General features: G+C 50.8%; 1 protein-coding gene across 1 annotated transcript in view; it reads left to right on the forward strand.

Moving 5' to 3' along the window:
• The window catches only part of SLC6A11 (solute carrier family 6 member 11), a 124455-nt gene extending 106027 nt beyond the window's left edge, over nucleotides 1–18428 (forward strand). Inside the window, exons 9-14 of the mRNA XM_033210673.1 lie at nucleotides 3415–3527; nucleotides 6637–6774; nucleotides 10572–10674; nucleotides 11934–12034; nucleotides 12892–13062; nucleotides 16047–18428. Coding sequence (XP_033066564.1) covers nucleotides 3415–3527; nucleotides 6637–6774; nucleotides 10572–10674; nucleotides 11934–12034; nucleotides 12892–13062; nucleotides 16047–16199 — 779 coding nt within the window. The 3' untranslated portion in view covers nucleotides 16200–18428. The remainder of the gene's footprint in view (nucleotides 1–3414; nucleotides 3528–6636; nucleotides 6775–10571; nucleotides 10675–11933; nucleotides 12035–12891; nucleotides 13063–16046) is intronic.
• The last annotated feature ends 698 nt before the right edge of the window (nucleotides 18429–19126 follow it).

The following is a 19126-nucleotide window of genomic DNA, read 5'->3' on the forward strand; positions in this document are numbered from 1 at the left end:
TAACAAATGAACTTAACTATACTACAAATGAAAAATGTCACCATGCTGAAGGGAATGCGGAAGGAAAAACTAACCTATGTAACTTTGAGAAACAGCATCTTGACTGGATATTGTAAGGCTAAAGACAAAAATAACTGTATTGTGCTCCAATTAGTATAGGGGTAGCAATTCTGCAACTGTTATAAGTGTGTATATTAGGATTGAACAAATAGGTAAATATTTTATAGATAGATTTTTCACTGAGAAAGAAGTTATAAATAAGGAAAGGACAGATGCTAGAATGTCTTTTATTGGAATTGAAAGTATCAGTATATTAAAACTCATGGTTTTCATCTGTGTACAGATATAGAAATATTCATGTGTATATGCATGGATAAATATACATATATTTCCTATCTTTGTGTGCTGAGAGAGCTTACAAGCAATAATACTCCATAGTTATGAGCACACCTGGGGCTCAGATCTTGGTTTCTAAACACTATTCTTCAATTTAAAACAAAAACAAAGTCAAAAACAGGGCTCCTTGGCAAAGCAGTTGATTTCAGGGCTACGGCAAGACAAGGTGAAGCTAGAACATTTTTGTGATGCTAAAAAAAAAGGAAGTGCTCAGAAAAAAAGGATGGAGGCATGTCAAAAAGCCATGGAAATCAACCTGAAGGAACTCCCAATGGTCAAAACTGAAATAACTTGAACAGTAAAATAAATAATGATAGTATTGGATTGTAACCCATAGAATAAGCTACCCAGGAGTCCATACTGACATATAAATAATTGAATAAATAAATGGTGTGAAAGGATACTATTCCTTGGAGAAGAATTATAATTAATAAATATAGAAGGAATAAGGGAAATACCAAATCACCATTAGGCAAACACCATTGTAATCATGGTTGCAGGCAAGACCCACCAATGGATGCTAAAATCAGTAGGTAAAAGTTGGAGTAGAAACAGGATATTTTCATAATCTCAAAATATTTCCCTCCAAGAGAGTTAACAATTACAAAGAGAAAAAGAGTAATGTTACAGTGGAGAAACCTAGCAGACAACAGTTTAACCTTAACCTTAAGTGATCAAAGTAAACATCACCAGTAATAATATTGATTGACATGTACCCCCTGATATAATACACCAGAAAGGACATAACATCACTGCTGTGGTTTTCTAGCCAAAAGATGTACAATCTCAGCATAAGTCACGAGCAAATATCAGACCAACCCACATCAAGAGACATTCTGCAAAACAACAACCAGAACTCATCAAAAATGTTGAGTTTAGAAAAGACCAAAAAAAGACTAAGGGACGGCCAAAGACTGGAGAAGACTAAAGAGATACAACCACTAAATGCAATCTGGAGTTCTGAATTAAATGTTGGAACAGAAAAAAGGGGGCAAAAGGAGGAAAACTGGCAGAATATGAATAAGATCTGTGGCTTAATGGTATTATACCAATATTAATTTACCAATTATTAAATATTGAATGCGTTCCCCTAAAATCAGAAACAAAGCAAGGATGTATGCTATCTCTGCCTCTATACCGTATAGCAATGAAGTTCCTAGAGAGTGCAATAAGGCAAGAACAATAAAAATAATTAAAGGGAAGAATAAAAATTTTCTTGATAAACATACTGACCGAGCCAAAAATCCTAAGGAACCTACTAAAAAAGTAATAAGTGAACTCAGTGAGGTCAAAGGACAAAATAAATAAAATCTATTGTACTTCTTTACATGCTAGCAGGAAACAATTGGACAGTTTTTACTTCTGCTCTTCACAAGACACCATTAAGAAAATGAAAAGGCAAGCCACAGACTGGGAGAAAATATTTGTAATAACTCCTCTGATCAAAGATTTACATCCTAAACATATAAAGAACTCTCACAATCAAATAAAAAGGAAACAACCTAATGAAAAAAAGTGGACAAAAAAAATCAAGCCATCACTTCACAAAAGAAGACATATGAACAGACAATAAACATGTGAAGATACTCAACGTTATTAGCTCGTCATTAGCTATCAGAGAAATGCAAATGAAAACTATGATATAACACCTCTCTCCCACTGTAATGACACATCTTAAAAGACTGACAATATCAAGTGTTGACAAGGATGTGGAGCCACTGGAAATTGAAAACATTGCTGGTAGTACTGTAAAATGGCACAGCTACTTTGAAAATCAGTTTGGAATTTCTTAGAACATTAAACACGTGATTGCCATATGACCCAGCAATTCCACTTCTAGGTAGAATAGGCAAAACTAATCTGAGGATGAAAAAAAAAAAATTGAATTGATGGTTGCCCAAAGTGAAGATGAGGAACGGAGGCAAAGAGACAGCAGAGGGGCCCAAGGGGCCAATGGCAGTGTTCTATAGCTTGATTGCCATGGCTTGATTGTCATGGTGGTTATCTGGGTATATACACTTTTTAAAACTATTAAACTAGTGTGTGTAAATTATACCTTAATGAAGCTTCTCTTTAAAGTAAAAAATCATCAGAGTTCATGTCTATTAAGCATTTACCTGCTTCAGTGCTTTCCATTTATTGTGTCATCTCACTGAATTAGCAAAACTAGGTAGGACTTTTTTATCCCCATTTTTCAGCTAAGAAAACAGATTTGAGCCCAGGACACCCAGCTACAGAGCCTGTGCTCCTGACCACTGTGCCACAGGGCTCGACTCTCAGGTATCTGTCTGCTGACAGATACCTGGATGCCACCACCAGCTCTGCCCCGCCACCACCTGCCTGCCTCTGTGCTTGGCCCTCCCTAGAGGCCCCTTGCTGACCTCCCTCTGCTTGGCAGCCTCCTTCCCTGGCGAAGGGGGTAGACCTGGAGCTAGTAACTCACCCATGCACTCGGTTTCCCTTTGTTGTTGATAAAGTTCATCCCGAGGACACATTAACCCAGCCCTCTTATGTGGAGCAACTAAAACAAGGGAGTGTGGACCTGGAAATGAGAGTGGAAGCCAAAGGAAGAGGCTACCAGGGTGGAAGAGCATTTCTCCAGCCTGGACCCGACCTACCACAACCACTGGGTGCCTGGTCCTTGCCTCCCCCTGGGCAGACGGAGTCAGAATCACTGGGTGGGCTTGAGAATCTGCATTTTAACAAGAAACTGCACCTTGCCTCTTGAGAACGGTAGAGACATGTCCAGAGGAAGGTCCGTGGATCAGCCCAACCTGGGCTTGAATCCTTACCCTTCCAAGGCCCTTGTTTACCTCTTTCTGCCTCAACTTGCTCATTTGCAAAACGGGCATCAGAATAGCACCAACCGCCTGGGGTGGCTGGGAAACAAGTGGTTTGAGTGAGAGGCAGGCACAGTGCCTGTCGCAGAGGAGGCTCTCAGTAAATGCTGGATTAAACTAGCAATGGTATGAGGGATGGGGCTCCACCCAGTGGCTTTCTCTCTCTCCCTCACTCCAGGCCCTGGCCTGGCCTTTATTGCGTACCCCAAGGCGGTCACCATGATGCCTCTCTCCCCGCTGTGGGCCACCTTGTTCTTCATGATGCTCATCTTCTTAGGCCTGGACAGCCAGGTAAGGGGCCATGGGGAGGGGGAGCCCAGGAGGGAGGGGAACCTGGGCCAGGAGGCCAGACGCCACCCTTAAGAGTGACTCCCCAGGCCCAACCACTCCCACCTGGCCCTGGCATCAGGGCCCTGCCCACGGTCCCCCATTCCACCCTCCTCTTCCCTCCCAGCAACCCTTGCACCCCCCATCCACCAGGTGGGCTCCACACTTACCCACAAATGTCTGTTCCAGCCCCTCTAAGCCTTCCCAAATACTGTTTTCCTTACTGGAATTCCCAACTCTCAATTCATGTTTAGAAAAATTTGCTAAATACTTCCCTTCTGCTCAACCACTCCTGCCAACAGCACTGCCTGGCACAGCAGAAGAGAGTCTCAGAGAGTGAGTCCCACAGCATGCATGTCCCTGTCCCAACCCAGTCACTGAGGACACGGACACATACAAAAGCACCTCCTCTTCCTTCCTCCATCTCTGTCCTGGATGCCACCACCAGCTCTGCCCCGCCACCACCTGCCTGCCTCTGTGCTTGGCCCTCCCTAGAGGCCCCTTGCTGACCTCCCTCTGCTTGGCAGCCTCCTTCCCTGGCGAAGGGGGTAGACCTGGAGCTAGTAACTCACCCATGCACTCGGTTTCCCTTTGTTGTCACACAGCAGCAGGCGCTCGCTTCCCACACTGAGCACACTCCAGCCTCCCATCCCAGGTCCCCAGCCTCTTTCCCACACTATTCCCCCATCAGTCCCTGAAACCCACCCTTTGCCTGCTACTCCGCATAGCAGTTTTCCCTAGGAGCCCTGGAGAAATTCCCCCAGCCACAGCCTCCCTGCCTAGGAGACTGGGTCTTGGCCAGCCAGCGCTATGCCGTGCAGGGGGCTCTGCAGGCAAAGCAGTCAGACACCCTGGGCCCCCAGGTGAAGTGGGGAGACACACCCAGCCCAGCCTATGGGAGTGCTGCCCTCACACATGACCTTGTGCCAGTTGAGTCACTTGGCACCCAAACCCCACAGCCAGTGTGTCTGTCAAGCCAGTCGAGTCCAATTTCTTCCCCTGAACAGTTTCCCAGAAGCTGCTGAGCCAAATCACCAGGTGTTTCTGCTGATAATCTTCCCTTATTGTTGCTGTTGCAGGCAGAGGCCTTGGAGGGATTGACAGCTTATGCGTGACAGGCCAGGCCTGCCTAGCAGAGGGAGGGGGGGCGCTGGGGCCTCGGCTCGGGGAGTCCCTAGGCTGAGCTAAGCCAGCACTTGGGCCTGGGGGCCCAAGGTCTGGCACTAAAAGTGGTGGCCACTCTGCCTACCCCCATGCGTGCTGCCCTTGCTGTGTGCCTTGGATACATTCTCAGTTCATTGTCACCATAACCACACGGGCTGGGGGGGTCCTTTCGTTGCCTCCATTTTATAGAAGAAGAAACTGAGGTTCAGAGATACTGAGTGACTTGCTCAAACGTGCACCCGGGCCTGTCTGCCTCTTGGCCTACACAGTGCAGGTGTCTCGTCAGTTTCAATCCTGGATAAACAACCTCCCTAGCATCCCATCCTCTTCCCTAGGACCTGGAGAAAGGATAGACAGAGCCAGCCCTTGCTGCTGAGGCGGAGCAGCTGCGAGGCCACAGCCTGGGCTTGAGTCCCAGCCCCATGACTTGCGAGCTGTGTGCCTTGGGCTAGTCACCTTGCCACTCTGTGCCTCATTCCCTTTGTCTGCACAAGGAGTGTTGAAACACCTTTTCTGAGGAGGCAGAGGTAAATCAGAAAGGATTTGGAGCCAACAAATGGCTCCATGGAAGGGGTGCTTCCCAACAAGGTGGCTGGCAAAAGAACCCTTGACTCCTCCTCCCTCCCTCCCTCAAGGCAGGGCAGTGGGGTGGGTAAAGCCCAGCTCTGGAGCAAGATCGCCTCGTTCGAATCCAGGCGTTGCCACTTACCACCTGCGTGACCTTGGGTAAATTGCGTACTCCCTCCTCTGTGCTTCTGTGTCTTCATTTACAAAAGGGGGATAATAATAGTACAGACCATGGAGAGACTACATAAATTAATGTGTGCTAACTGCCTAGAACCGAGCCTGGCCCGTCGCAGGTATGATGTGTTTGCTATTATCATTACTGTTATTATTATTAATGTGGCAAACATTTCTTGAGCCTTTCCCTCCTCTGTGCCAGGGGCCCTGAGCTAGACACAGGAAATAGATAGATGACAATGATGGGGCCCCTGCCCTCCAGGATCCCACCTGCTTGTAAGGAGAGAGATATAAGCAGGCAACGGCCCCCAGGGTGAGGGGTGTACTCAGGACACAGAGGAGAGGGTTGGGCTGTCCTGAGTGGGGGACAAGAGTGATCAGGAAAAGGTTCATGCAGATCTGCCCCCAGTGCCGTGAGAGCCAGTTAAGGGGGCGGTTGGTATCTTTGGATATTCAGGCTGGCTGTTAATGGGGAGGTAGGAACTGGGCAGATACCGTGTACCTGGCCCTGTGCTCAGCACGCAGGATACAGATGCTTAGTGGCTCAAACTCAGCCACTGATGCCTGCACCATTTGGCTGGGGCCCAAAGACACCCAGCAGAGACAAAGAGCTGGAAGTTGGCTCACCTCTGATTGCCCTCCACCCAACAGAGGGCCCTCATCTGCCAGAAACAAAGAGCAGGGAAGCATCCCAACCCCGGAGACCACAGAGACAGACCAGAGCCTGCCATCAGCAGAGCACGTAACTCCCACTACAGGCATAGAAACCTCAGCCTTGCCTCAAGGGCAGGGGCTGGTCTCATTTAAGTTGTCGACCCCAGCACAGAGCCCAGCACATAGGCATGTGACAGGCAGCATGCGGGAGAAGGAGGAGTACTAGATTTGGAGTCTGGAGACCCCAGCTCAAGTCCTGACTGCCACATCCTTGCTGAATAATCTTGGGCAGGTCACTCCCCACCTCTGAGCCTCAGCATCCTCATCTGTTAAATGGGCATGACTGGAGCCCCGCTAGTTCTGGGATTACTGTTATCCTCAGGCCCCTCGTCTGCATCAGTGGGTGTGGAAATGAAGGAAGCCCAGGGTTCCGGCCTGCTGCACTTGCTCAGACCCTGGGCCCCCAGGAGCGGCCTTTTCCTTGAGTTTCACACCATCGTATCTCCCCGTCCAGTTTGTGTGTGTGGAAAGCCTGGTGACCGCCGTGGTGGACATGTACCCCAAGGTCTTCCGGAGGGGTTACCGGCGGGAGCTGCTCATCCTAGCCTTGTCTGTTATCTCCTATTTTCTGGGCCTCGTGATGTTAACAGAGGTGAGTGGCATGGTTTATGCTGCACGGGGTGAAGTGGGTGTGTGACGTCAACTCCCAGCTCTGAAAGTGACTAGCTGTGTGACCCGGGTCAGGTCTAGTGCCCTCTGCCACTCGGTTTATGCTTCCTCCTAGCGGGTCATGGTGAGGATCTAATGGAAGTTCTCATCAAGCCCTCAGCACAGTGTCTTCATGTGCAAGTGCTCAGCTAAAGGCCGCTGCTGTTATTCACAGAGGGGAGTCACACTCACCAGGGGAACGCTGGGTTGATCTGTCATGGTGAGCACATGGACGCCTGGGCCATCCCTCAGAATAACTTCCGGGTGAAGCGGCAGTGTCAGCTATTAGCCCTGTAACAGTTACCTATGAGTGGTCTCGCGTTCAAAGCAGGCTTTTCTGGGCATCTCTGATGATACTGGCACCTTCGGGCACCGTGTGCTCCAGCCTGGGACTTCTGTGTGTAGCCCTCTTCTCATTGTCCCTGCTGGGCCTGCAGGTTAGGAGAGGTTCTCCATGACCTCCAAATTAAGACCATCTGATAAAACTGTATTTCTCTCCCCCACCTCCCATAGCCATTCTGTCAAATAAATACCTTCTTATGTATCTTGGGAAGGTAACATTAGGTATTTTTCTCCCCATATGCACAAAATTAATTAATTTAAAAAGAAAAAAAAGAACTGTTGTCTAGAAACAAGAAGAGGTTTTGTAAGAAACATGGAAAGAAATGAGGGAACTCAGAATTAGTAAAAGCAGCTGATATAATATTGAGGTCAGGCTAGAAAGCATTTGGGTTCATGCCACCTTGTTGCATCTACTCATCCCTCCCACTTCCAAACTCATATGCTGCCTCTTCCTGGAAGCCTCCTTAGCGTCCCTTCCCTCATTCATGCCCCCAGCCCCTAGCACTTTGTTTGCAGCTCAGTTCAGTCTCCTCCTCCCCATTACTGTGATCTGTGGTCCACCTGTTCACCTGTCTCCCCCACCAGACCTCAGGGGCCGTGAGAACAGGAGCCAGCCTCATTTGGCTTCATGCCCTCAGAGCCAATTCGGCGCCTGGCACGGGGTGGGTACTCAGTGCACAGTGGCTGGCATCATTACCTCGCCCAGTCATTGTCACATTAATGAGAGTGATAATCAGTGTTGGAGCAAATAAATGGTATGGCGCTTCCCAGTTTCCACCTCACCTCTCCCCACTCAGAGAAACCGGGCAGTGCAGTAAGCAGGGCCTCATTAAGCACTGATTAATTAGAGTCTCTCGTCACAGTCTTGTCACATACAAATTGGGGGGTTAGCCTGATGCGTTAAAGAGGCTAACGGACAGAATTCCAAGAGGAGCAGATGTTGGCACAGGCATCAGCTGCTTGGAGAAGGCAGGTGGTAGAAGGTGCTTCTTGAACCGCCTGCCCCAGGTGCCCCCAGCTCACTGAGTCTCTGATACCCAGCCTCTGACTGAGGCCTCGCATCTGCCCAAGGGGTACTTCATGGCCCCTGGAGGCCATCAGGGAGCCAGCGCCGCGTCACCCAAGACTGTTAGTTAGCAGGCGCTTGGGCCTCCCATGCCAACCGTCCACCTCCTCAGGGGACTATTTGTGATCAATTGCACTGGAGAAGTTCAATTGCCAAATGGGCTGTGCAGCCTTGGCCTTCATGGTAATTGCTGGAAGGAACTTTCCCTCACTTATACACATTTAAAACTCAGCTCTAAGAAAAATAGGCCACAAAGGTCTTTTCTTCCACCAAGGCAGTGTGATGAGTAATTGAGAGTATGGGTTTTGCAGCCAGATGACCTGGGTTCAATCCTCAGCCCTTGACTAGCTGGCTGGATGACCTGCAGCAGGTGGTGTCGCTGCTCCGTGCCTCGGTTTCCCCATGTGAACAGTGGAGATAACACTAGTGCCTGCCTTGTAATTGCACTGTGAAGGACCAACTGGATTAAGACACAGGAAGCGGTTAAACACAGCCTGCTGCTTGCTGAATGCTGCACTGAGGTTTCTTTGTTCCTTTGTAAAGTATGATGTTCATGCGAGGGGAGCAACTGGAGGTGGGGGCAGGTCTTAGGTATTAACTCAGAAAGCCAAGCCCTGCACTCCACAGAGAGGTGCCTCAGACCTGCTCCTGACCCCACAGACCAAAATATTCACTGTAGTTGTCACAGATGGGAGAACCCAGGCCAGACATGGCCCACTCAGAGATCCATTTTGTTTCGCCCTCACTGTGTTTTTTAAAAACACGAAGTTGCCAACAATTATAACAGAAAAATTTCCCATAAAAATCTGTATTTCTGGTGTCTTCCAGAAAATCTGCAGATCTGGCCTCACAGCTGCATTCCCCAGCAACTGCCCTCCAGAGGTGTGTAGCTAGATGGGGCCCGTACTCTCCAGTTAGCCACGGTCCCCACCACTCCCTGGTACCACACCCAGCCCCCTTTTCTCAGTCGTATCATCTGTCTGGCCTTGTGGGCATTGAGATGTTTCTCCCTGTCTAGTTGAAGACATGAACGAGTCCCATGGTGTGTGGTCTGTGAGTGACAGGAGGAAGCAGGCCCAGGGCACCCTGGGAGCACAGAGGGGAAGCAGAACTCCAAGGAAGTCCCCATGGAAGACACACGGGAGGCTCTCCAGGTTTCATTCCAGCCCCCTAATGCACTGTCCTGGTATTCAGACTATCCCACCCCACCTGATCCTTCCTAGCTCTTTGACACTTTTATTTCCCCTGAGTTTGACTGCATCCCCTACGGACCCTCGTTGTATTGTAAAGATTTTATTTAGAGACCCCCGCTCTCCCTACATCTACAGCTGGTGTCCTCTCCCCTCTCCTCCCTCCTAGAAAACCTTCCCAGATTACCTTGGTCAGCTGAGCTCACACATTCTAGGTCATCACTAAACTCAATCGTCACGGATTTGTATGCTACAGAGCTGGCCTGTGGTCATTTCTTCATCCCATGAAGATGGACCACATACCGCCTGTGTGCCAAGCCCTGGGCCAGAACCTGGGACCCAACCCTGGACAAAGCCAGCTGGACCCCCCACCCATGGAGATCACACTCCACAGGATTTAACTTACATGTATCACCCCCTACTGTGCACCAGCCCCGCTCCCCTCCTTTTTTAGTTGAGTCCACAAAACATGCTATGAAGGCCCAAAGAAAGAATGAGGCCATCAGAAAGGGCTTCCTGAAAGAGGTGGCATTTGATCTGAGCTTTGAAGGAACTTAGCAGGTGAAAGGGAATAGCATGTGTAGAGGCACGAAGGTGAGGCTGTCCCTTGGTCTGCCCAGGAGGGGCTGTGGGAAGGGAGATGAGGCCAATGAGGAGGGCAGCAGCCCTGACTGGCAGGCTGAAACGAGCCGAAGGGTCACTTTAAACTGCCACGTGTTTGGTTGGATTTGCACGTTTCAGAGAAAGGTTCCTCTGAAAGCTGGCATGCAGACGGATTGGAGAGGGTGAGGCCGGAGGCAGGGAGGCCAGTCAGGAGGCTGTTATAGCCATCCAGGTAGGGGTGCTGGGCCTCCCCCATCTCAATTTTCTATGTAGTCTCTGGCCCTTGGGGAGCTGGGAAGTGAGGGGCTGTGATAAGACAAACCATCTGCAGTCCCTGCAGCCCCCAAAGGACAGGAAATTAGGGGGCACCCAGATGGGAGGGTACAATTTTCAAACTGGAGAGACTAGGGAGAAACTGATTCCTGGCAGTAGTAGCCACAGAGCAGAGAAAGGGACCTACCTGAGGCCAGCTGGCTGACCTGCTCTCCTGTGTGTTCATTCACCTCCCACCCGTCTGTGTGTCTGTCCCCCGACCTACAGGGTGGCATGTACATCTTCCAGCTCTTTGACTCCTATGCTGCCAGTGGGATGTGCCTTCTCTTCGTGGCCATCTTTGAGTGCATCTGCATTGGCTGGGTGTATGGTGAGTAGCAGCCAAGCTCGTCCACACCTCAGCTGCCCACCAGGTGCCCAGGATCCTGGCATTTGGACTCTGGTGGCGTCTGGTTCTCTGTGGCTTATCTTGGTCTATACTGGCCTCTTCTTTCTCTTCAGGGATTCCTTGGCCTTTTCCCACTGTTGGGAGACCTCCTGCTTTCACACCCTGCAGCACAGGAAGGGGTTCAGGGCTCAGGCACTAGGATCTTGGGCCAGTTCTTCTGCCCTTGAGACTCAGTTTTCCCCTTTGTAAAATACCAGTAGTCATTAACGTGTCTCCAAGTAGGAGAAAGTGTAGTCGAGCAGCAGCCTGCATGGTGCCTGGCCTTCCATAGACAACCAGCTCAGGTCCTCCTGCTCCCCAAGCCCAACGAGTGGGTGAGGGTTGCTGGGCTCAGTCATGGTCACTCCTGCCATGAGTGTGGCTTGGGAATGGATGCCTCTGCTGGTCCCTGCTCTGTAGCAGCCCTGCCAGGCCCCTGCCTTCGAAATCTTTATCCCATTTTCAGGCTGCCTTGCAAAGCTGCACCCATGGGCACAGGCTCTGGGCTTGGCCAGGGAGCAGCCTCATTGCGATCCCAGTGCTGCCGTGTGACCAGGAGCACACCGCTTCCCTTCTCACCCCATCCCCGGCCGGGCGCGGTGGCTCAAGCCTGTAGTGCCAGCACTTTGGGAGGCCGAGGTGGGCGGATCATGGGGTCAGGAGATCGAGACCATCCTGGCTAACACAATGAAACCCCATCTCTACTAAAAATACAAAAAATTAGCTGGGCGTGGTGGCAGGCACCTGTAGTCCCAGCTACTCGGGAGGCTGAGGCAGGAGAATGGCGTAAACCCGAGAGGTGGAGCTGGCAGTGAGCCAAGATCAAGCCACTGCACTCCAGCCTGGGCAACAGAGCGAGACTCCATCTCAAAAAAAAAAAGAAAGAAAGAAATCCTCATCCCCACCCCCGATTGCCTTGCCTCCAAAGGGATCACCTTCTACCTTTCTCCCAGAAACTCATCATTTCCTGGGCCTGAGGCCAGGAGAGCTGTCTCCAGTAGTGGGCCAGCATCCCTCCTGCTGCTTTTTATTCTGAAACCTCACACATGTAACATCCTGGTCGTTATTTAAGCAATACAAAGGTTCCTGCAGCAGTTTTTCTGTCTCAGGCTGGAGAACACAAACACTCCTAGCCATTCCTCTGACTCATGTACAAAACTTCTCTGGGGTGTGTATGTGCCTATCTGATTTATTCCGGACAGGAAGCAACCGGTTCTATGATAACATTGAAGACATGATTGGCTACCGGCCACCATCGCTCATTAAGTGGTGCTGGAAGATCGTGACCCCTGGGATCTGTGCGGTAAGGGCCCCGCCAGGAGCCACCTCCAGCCATCTACCCACCCACCTACCCCCCAACCCACGTTTCCGCTCCGCAGCCCCCAGCCTGGCCGAAGCTGGACCTGAGGAGGTTGATGTCCCCTGGTTCAGGCTGCCTTGCAAAGCCGCACCCATGGGCACAGGCTCTGGGCTTGGCCAGGGAGCAGCCTCATTGGGATCCCAGTGCTGCCGTGTGACCAGGAGCACACCGCTTCCCTTCTCAGGACCTCAGGTTCTGCATAGGCAAATCAGGCACTGGATCCGCCTCGGAGGGCTGACGACTGTGTGGGCAACAAAGACCTGTCCCCATCTTGTTGTTAACCATGAAGGCAGCAGAGCTGAGGGTGACAGTGGGGCTCATTCTCTGCCCAAGACTGGACCACAGCAGGGCCTTTCTGAGCAGACATTTAATTTAAAAACACCCAATTACTCATCCATTTATTGGCACTGGAAGTAACTCAGCATCTTCACAGACCGTAGTAGTTCTGAGAAGTAACTTTGAAACCAGTCTCAAGGAGTAACTAGAAAAAATAAAAATTCCTAACTGGGCAGAGGCTGGGGAAGAGGCTCCTGGGGGTGGGGAGAGGTCCTCACAGCCCAGCAAGGTCCCAGAACCCAGGGCCGAGTTCCCTGATCATCTGTTGCCTGTGGGATGGGGCTCCAGCCTGCTGTGCCTCAAGCCCACTGTGGTCCTGGCAGGGCGTCACCTTTCACGGCTGTGAAATGGGGCCAGCCTCCTCCCCTGCCAGCCTCCTGCTGGTCTGCCTGGGCCCGAGACCCCTCATGGCCTAGCAGGGCTGAGGGCCCATCCCCCAGGCACCTGCCCCCATCTCTCTGCAGGGGATCTTCATCTTCTTCTTGGTCAAGTACAAGCCACTCAAGTACAACAACGTCTATACCTACCCAGCCTGGGGCTATGGCATTGGCTGGCTCATGGCCCTGTCCTCCATGCTCTGCATCCCACTCTGGATCTGCATCAAGGTGTGGAAGACAGAGGGGACACTGCCCGAGGTGAGACTGCCCCAGGAGGGCTGGTGCATGTGGGCAGGATTCGCACCTTGGGTCCCAGTTTCCTCATCTGCACGGTGCGCGATGACAGCATGCGCCCATCTGCCTCAGGCGGTGCTGTGGCAAACTCCTCTCTGGCCAATGCTTATCAGCATGGTTGTGCCCAAGGTGTCTCTGTGAGGTCTTTTGGCTGAGCCCATTTCTAGGAGCCAAGCCTCTGTCTTCCTGTCTGTAAAATGGGATAACCGCAGTACCTAACTTATAGAGGCTGTGAGAACTCAGTGAGTTCATATAGGAAAAGCCCTGGGACCCGGACCTGGACCAGAGTGTAACAAGTGTTAGCACTGACTGTTCTGTGAATCCCAATCATTCTGACGTGTCACCCTGCCAGGCTGTCTACCTGCTGTATCTCCTGCCATCCTCAGAGCAAACTGGGGCGATAGGCATCATTTTCTGCAGTTAGCAGGTAGAGGAAACAGGTTCAGAGAAATCAGGTCACTTGCCTGAGGTCACACAGCCAACAGTTAGCAGATCACATTGTTAAAGACAATTTCATCAAAGTAGATTTTAGATATCCTAAAATTAACCCATTTCAGCTATACGATTAAACAATGTTTAGTAATGTTCCACAATGTGCAGTCATTGTCATGAATCCGTTTTAGAATACTTTCATCATCCTATTAAGAGTCCTCATGCCCATTCACCGTTAACCCTTGTTCCACCCCCAGACAACCACAGATCGACTCTGTCTCTGTGGATTTGCCTACCCTGGATGTTTCCTGTCACTGGAGTCCTACAGTGTGTGGTCCTTTGTCAGCAACTGAATCGTTACCGAGCCCATCTTACTCCAGAACGGCACTCCCTATTCACTCTCCTTCCCTACCGCTGGCAGCGGTTTGACTGGGTTTCTGCTTATTTAGTAAACAGCACAGGGTGTTTGTTGTGTGCCAGACGCTGTTCTAAGCAGTTTACAAATACTAAGTCATTTAATCCGCATAGCAATCCTGGGGGCGGAGATTCTTTTTGTCTCCATGGATGAGGAAACTGAAGTACTGAGAAGTGAAGCCACTTGCCCAAGGGCACACAGCTTCTGAAGGATACAGCAGAGACTCTGGCATGTGTGATCCTGTCCCCTGAGTTTTGCTGCCTCACCTTCTTCTGCTGGACCGGTTACACTCTACTGTGCGGCCCTGTCGCTGCCCCAAGGCCACACCCCAGGGACTGCAGGAGTTGAACTTGGCCACCCGGGAGGCGATGGGGAGTGGGGGTATGCAGAGCCAGAATGCAAGCTCCAGCTCAGAGTCAGCTACACCCAGCCCACCTGCCTGCCCACCGAGGGGCCTGGGCTCCAGAAATAGCCATGCCTCCAGCCAGAAGAAGCCAGCCACTAAGGAAGGTCTCTTTCTCAAGCTTGCTCATGCCCCAGAGCAAGTCAGGCTCCTTGGTGCCTGTAGGTCAAGGGCAGTTGGTTAATTCTGATCTCAGGCCAAACATGTCCAGAGGGGAGCTGACCTGAGGCCTTAAAACCTTGACCACTGGAAGGCCCCTGCCCAAACTTCCAGGTGGTCTTTTGGTGTTCAGAAATGCCTGGTGTTGCCTGCTAAATCCCCCAGAGGTCATCTCAGGCCTGGTGTGCGGGGGGAAGCAGGAGAGGGAGTATTCTTTCCTAAGCCCCCTCCATCTCCCTGAGCTCACACACCTGCCAACGTGGACGGCAGGGTTTATTAAAGGGAATTCTTTGGAGGTGTCAGACCCAGTTTCCAGGTCTTCCTCACCAAGAGTCCTTGTGCCAGGTAGTCCACCACCCTGAGCCTCAGTTCCCGCAAAGCTGCTGCTGGGGGACGGGAAGGATCTAGAGGGGAAAATGAGGATAGAGGTGCCTCGGAGACATGCTCTGAGGATGCATCCTACTGAATGGAAGGTAACATGGTGGCCACTCAACTAATCTGATCCTTATACTAACCCTGGAAGGCAGGTACCATTATTATCCCCCTTTACAGATGGGGAAACTGAGGGACGGGGTTAAGCTTCTTGCCCTTGTTAAATGGTACAGCCAGGACATAAACCCAAGCGCCTGGCTTTGGAACCCATGCTGTAGCCCCAGATCCCTACCAGAGTCTGGGGCACAGTGTGCCCCAGCAGGCACAGCAGGATCTGAAAGAGAAGACAGAGCCTTGATCCTGAGAAACCAGCCACCCAAAAGGCTTTGCAGCCTTCCTTGGGAAAGGGTTTATGCCCAGAAAGCACCCCCCAAATCCTAGCCTGGAGTCTTCTCCCAGGAAACCTGGGGAGTGCAGATGAAGCTGAGGGATAGGGGCCTGAGGCAGGGCCACATCTGGTCTGAGGGGCAGGGCCATGGGGCAGGAGTCTGCATCCATCAGAGCTAGCCAGCTGGTGCTGGCTGCTTTGCAAGGTAGCCTGAGGCTGTGAGCCTTGGGCTTTGTGTTAATGCTTCTACCTTTGAGCACAGCTGGAGGAACACCCAACACACACTACACATGATGGCACCCCTTCCATGGGATGCCCCCACATGATGGCACCCCTTCCATGGGAAACGCACACAGGTATCCAGCCATTGTCCTGTAAACAGTCCTGGAGATGCATTCCCACCCAGTGATTCACACCCCAGCTTCTCACTGTCCCCCAAGGGAAGGCACGAGGCAGGGACTCTGATGACAGCTCTGAGTCCCAGCCACCTTTCCTAGCCAGGTGTAAGGCTAAGTACTTTCCGTAGCCTCTCCTTACTCTTGACCTAATGCCAGGAGTAGGGACCTCTACGGTCCCCATTTTCCAGAGAAGGAAAGTGAGACCCAGGGATGTTGTTTATCATCGAGGACAGAGCTGTGAGAGGCCAAGCTGGGGCCCGGACCTTGGTCTGAGAATTCTCCAGCACCCAGGTGTCCCCTGTGTACTTGGGAGAGGCCAAGGCAGACCCTGGACCCCGGCAGCTAATCACTCAGATCTTTCCCTCCTCTCCAACCATCCAGAAACTTCAGAAGTTAACGACCCCCAGCACAGATCTGAAAATGCGGGGCAAGCTTGGGGTGAGCCCACGGATGGTGACAGTTAATGACTGTGATGCCAAACTCAAGAGCGACGGGACCATCGTAGCCATCACAGAGAAGGAGACGCACTTCTGAGCGGCCGCCAGCCACCTGGGGCTCTTCTTTCTTTCTTCCCCCCATGTGTGTAAATGAATTCCTGAACCCCATGCTTCACCTAATGGTAGGGGCTTGCTTGTTTTGCACAGGATTTATTAACAAGTTAATTTTAAGGTGGCCACTGTACACTGCTCAAAAGTCATATCCCCTCCCCACCCCCAGTCATCATGGAAGTAACCACTACAAAGAGATAACACTGTACAGTGACTGCCAGATCTTCTGTCCTAGGGCAGTTTTAATCAATGTTTTCTAGGGATTAGGAAGAAGTATATAATATTGTAAAACTTTTTTTACTGGGGTTGTGGGCCAGGTGGGGTGGGGAGTGATGGCTGTCCTCCTCTGTCAGCCTTTTAATGACTGTTCTGTGTCCCATGTTTGTCTCTGACCATCCGCAGCCGCCCCTCCTCCATACCCCAGGGAGTAATTTTCCTTAAAAACTTTCCCTTTCCAAGGGACACTGGGTTTGCAGACAGCAAGGCTATGTGGCAGAGAAGAAAAGGTTCAGCAGACTCAGGACTCCTGGGCTAGAGACCCCCCTCTGCCCTGATCCCATGAAGTGACCTTGGGCACTCCCTTTCCCTTCCTGGGCCTCAGTTTCCCCATCTCCCAAATGGGAGGAGAAGCCGGATTGGGTTATCTCTTAGGGATTCTCTTTGTGTGCCTTGCTGGCTTGCAGACCTGCCATGGACCTTGGCTTCCTCTGAAGACTTGCAGGCAATAATCTCTGCCCTCCCAGTTGTACCTCCTCCCCACCTGCTTATTTAAAATCAAGTTTATCGTAGAAATGGTGTGGTGGTGATGTATATTTTCCCTAAAACTCTAATTTCATCTCATCTGTGGGTAGCCCTGCTCTCTGGACACCAGTGGGTCTTCAGCCCCCAATGCGGGGACTCCTCTGTCTGGCCTGCCATTTTTTCCTGGTCAGCTGCTCTTAGCCCCAGCTCTGCCTCTCCACCCTTGGCAGGGCTGGCTGGAGTTGCCTTGGGGACTGATTTTCTGGGTGGGGAAGCAGCCATCTATTCTTGCAGCCACCCCAGCCAGGATCTATGTCTTAGGACCTTCCATGAGAAGGAGCCACAGTGGGGCCTGGTTTGCTCCTAAGGCCCTTCTCTATCCCAGGCCACCTCTTCTCTCTCCTCTTGTCCCCTAATGTCTGCCTACCACCATTCTCCCTCTCAGTTCTCTCCCATCCTTGCCCCTGGTTCAGGAGCCATTCTACCTGCCTCTGTGGCCAGGCGCAAGGCCACAGGTGCAGTCACCTGTTTCCTGCCACCTTCCCTCCCTTCTTTGGCAGAGAGAAGTCTCAGCTTTCACTGGAGGGAAGACCTGGGCATCCTGCTGGCTCCTCCCTCCATGGGACCTGGAGTCTGGCACTGTTCTCCAGCCAGCCTGGCTGCAGAACTCTCTGGCTGATACCTCTCTTCTTTTTTAATTGGACTTCATATCAAGCCTCTGCCTTGGTTTGTGAGCTATATGAGGGTGGGGAAGGCACACTCTTTCTTTTTTCTGTAGGTTCCCAATACTATTTGGTGGAAATGTGGGCTTTCTCTAAACCAAGGCCTTAGTTTCCTGTAAGGGTCCTCTGTGTTTGATTCACCCAAAAGTCTGCAAACCCCCAGCGTCTCTGCTCTGGCCAGCCCCTATCTGAAGCCTGTGTCTGGTAAGAGAGATGCCCAGTGCCCCACTGGGCAGGACAGGAAGCCTAGCCTGGGCCCCCTCTGCACACAGCTCAGGCCTGCCCAACTTCTTATGGGCAAGCTACCATCCCACTCTTGTCTCCCTGAGCTGTCTGGTTCTGCAGACCCAGGAAGGGCCAGACTGGGGCTCTGCTTGTGTTTATCCTCGGCTGCCGTCTTCCCAGTAGGCCCCCGGGCAAGGAGGCTTCCCACTGCTGCTGCTACAGGTTCTCTACACCAACTCTCATGGATGCACAAATCCCTGTGGTCCGCCTTCGCCAGCACACACACATCGTACATGTGGCTGTTAACACTTGACTCACTTAACACCACTCATGGGGCAGGGTGGAGAGTGGATTGTTGTTTTTTGTTTTTTGTAATTTCCTACTAGTATTTGGGTAACTTTGGGGGTGGGGAGAGCAATGTTGGGGCAGGGGAACATGTCATTGTGATGACTTTTTTGATATTCATTAGAAACAATACATCCTTTCTGAGATATTTACAATATTATTAAAAAATGAAAAAGGTTGTACTGTTTTGCATAATGAACATTTTTATTGGGCATTCAAAGGGTACAAGATTGTCTGCTTACTCATTTTTAAAAATTAAAGAAATGAACAATCAATGTGGCTATTCCTAGCAAGGTGGTATTCGTTGGGTTTTTTTGTCCTGTTTTTATTCCCTCCATGATATGCCTGCAAAACCCTCCTGGATCCCTGTGTGGCCGTTGCAGTCTCCACTCAGCACTACAAATTAGAAACAAAAGCAGCGGTGTTTTAGGAGCCCAAACTTCTTTATGTTCATGTATTTACCATTTGCCTAGTATATGCTAGATGCTTTACAGAAGTTGTCTTTTTAATCCTTACAACAACTCTGTAAAATAGGTACTTCTCCACTTTATTTATGTCTTGCTTTATTTATTACTTCCCCTATTTTACAGATAGCCATCTATTGTAGCCACCCCAGCCAGGATCTATGTTTTAAGACCTTCCTCCAGCCTCCCATGAGAAGGAGCCATAGTGGGGCCTGGTTTTCTCCTAAGGCCCTTCTCTCCCCAGCCACCTCTTCTCCCTCCTCCTTACAGATAGGGGATTTTGAGGCACGGAAAAGTCAAGCAATTTGCTCGCAGTCACACAGCTAGTAAACATCAGGACCAGAAAGAGAACTCAGGTGTGTCTAACCCAAAAGCCCTTTCTCCTGATCACAATGCCTTATTGTTTCTCATGCTGT

Source organism: Trachypithecus francoisi, unplaced genomic scaffold (genome assembly GCF_009764315.1).
Source record: "Trachypithecus francoisi isolate TF-2019V2 unplaced genomic scaffold, Tfra_2.0 Lachesis_group0, whole genome shotgun sequence".
NCBI lineage: Eukaryota > Metazoa > Chordata > Mammalia > Primates > Cercopithecidae > Trachypithecus > Trachypithecus francoisi.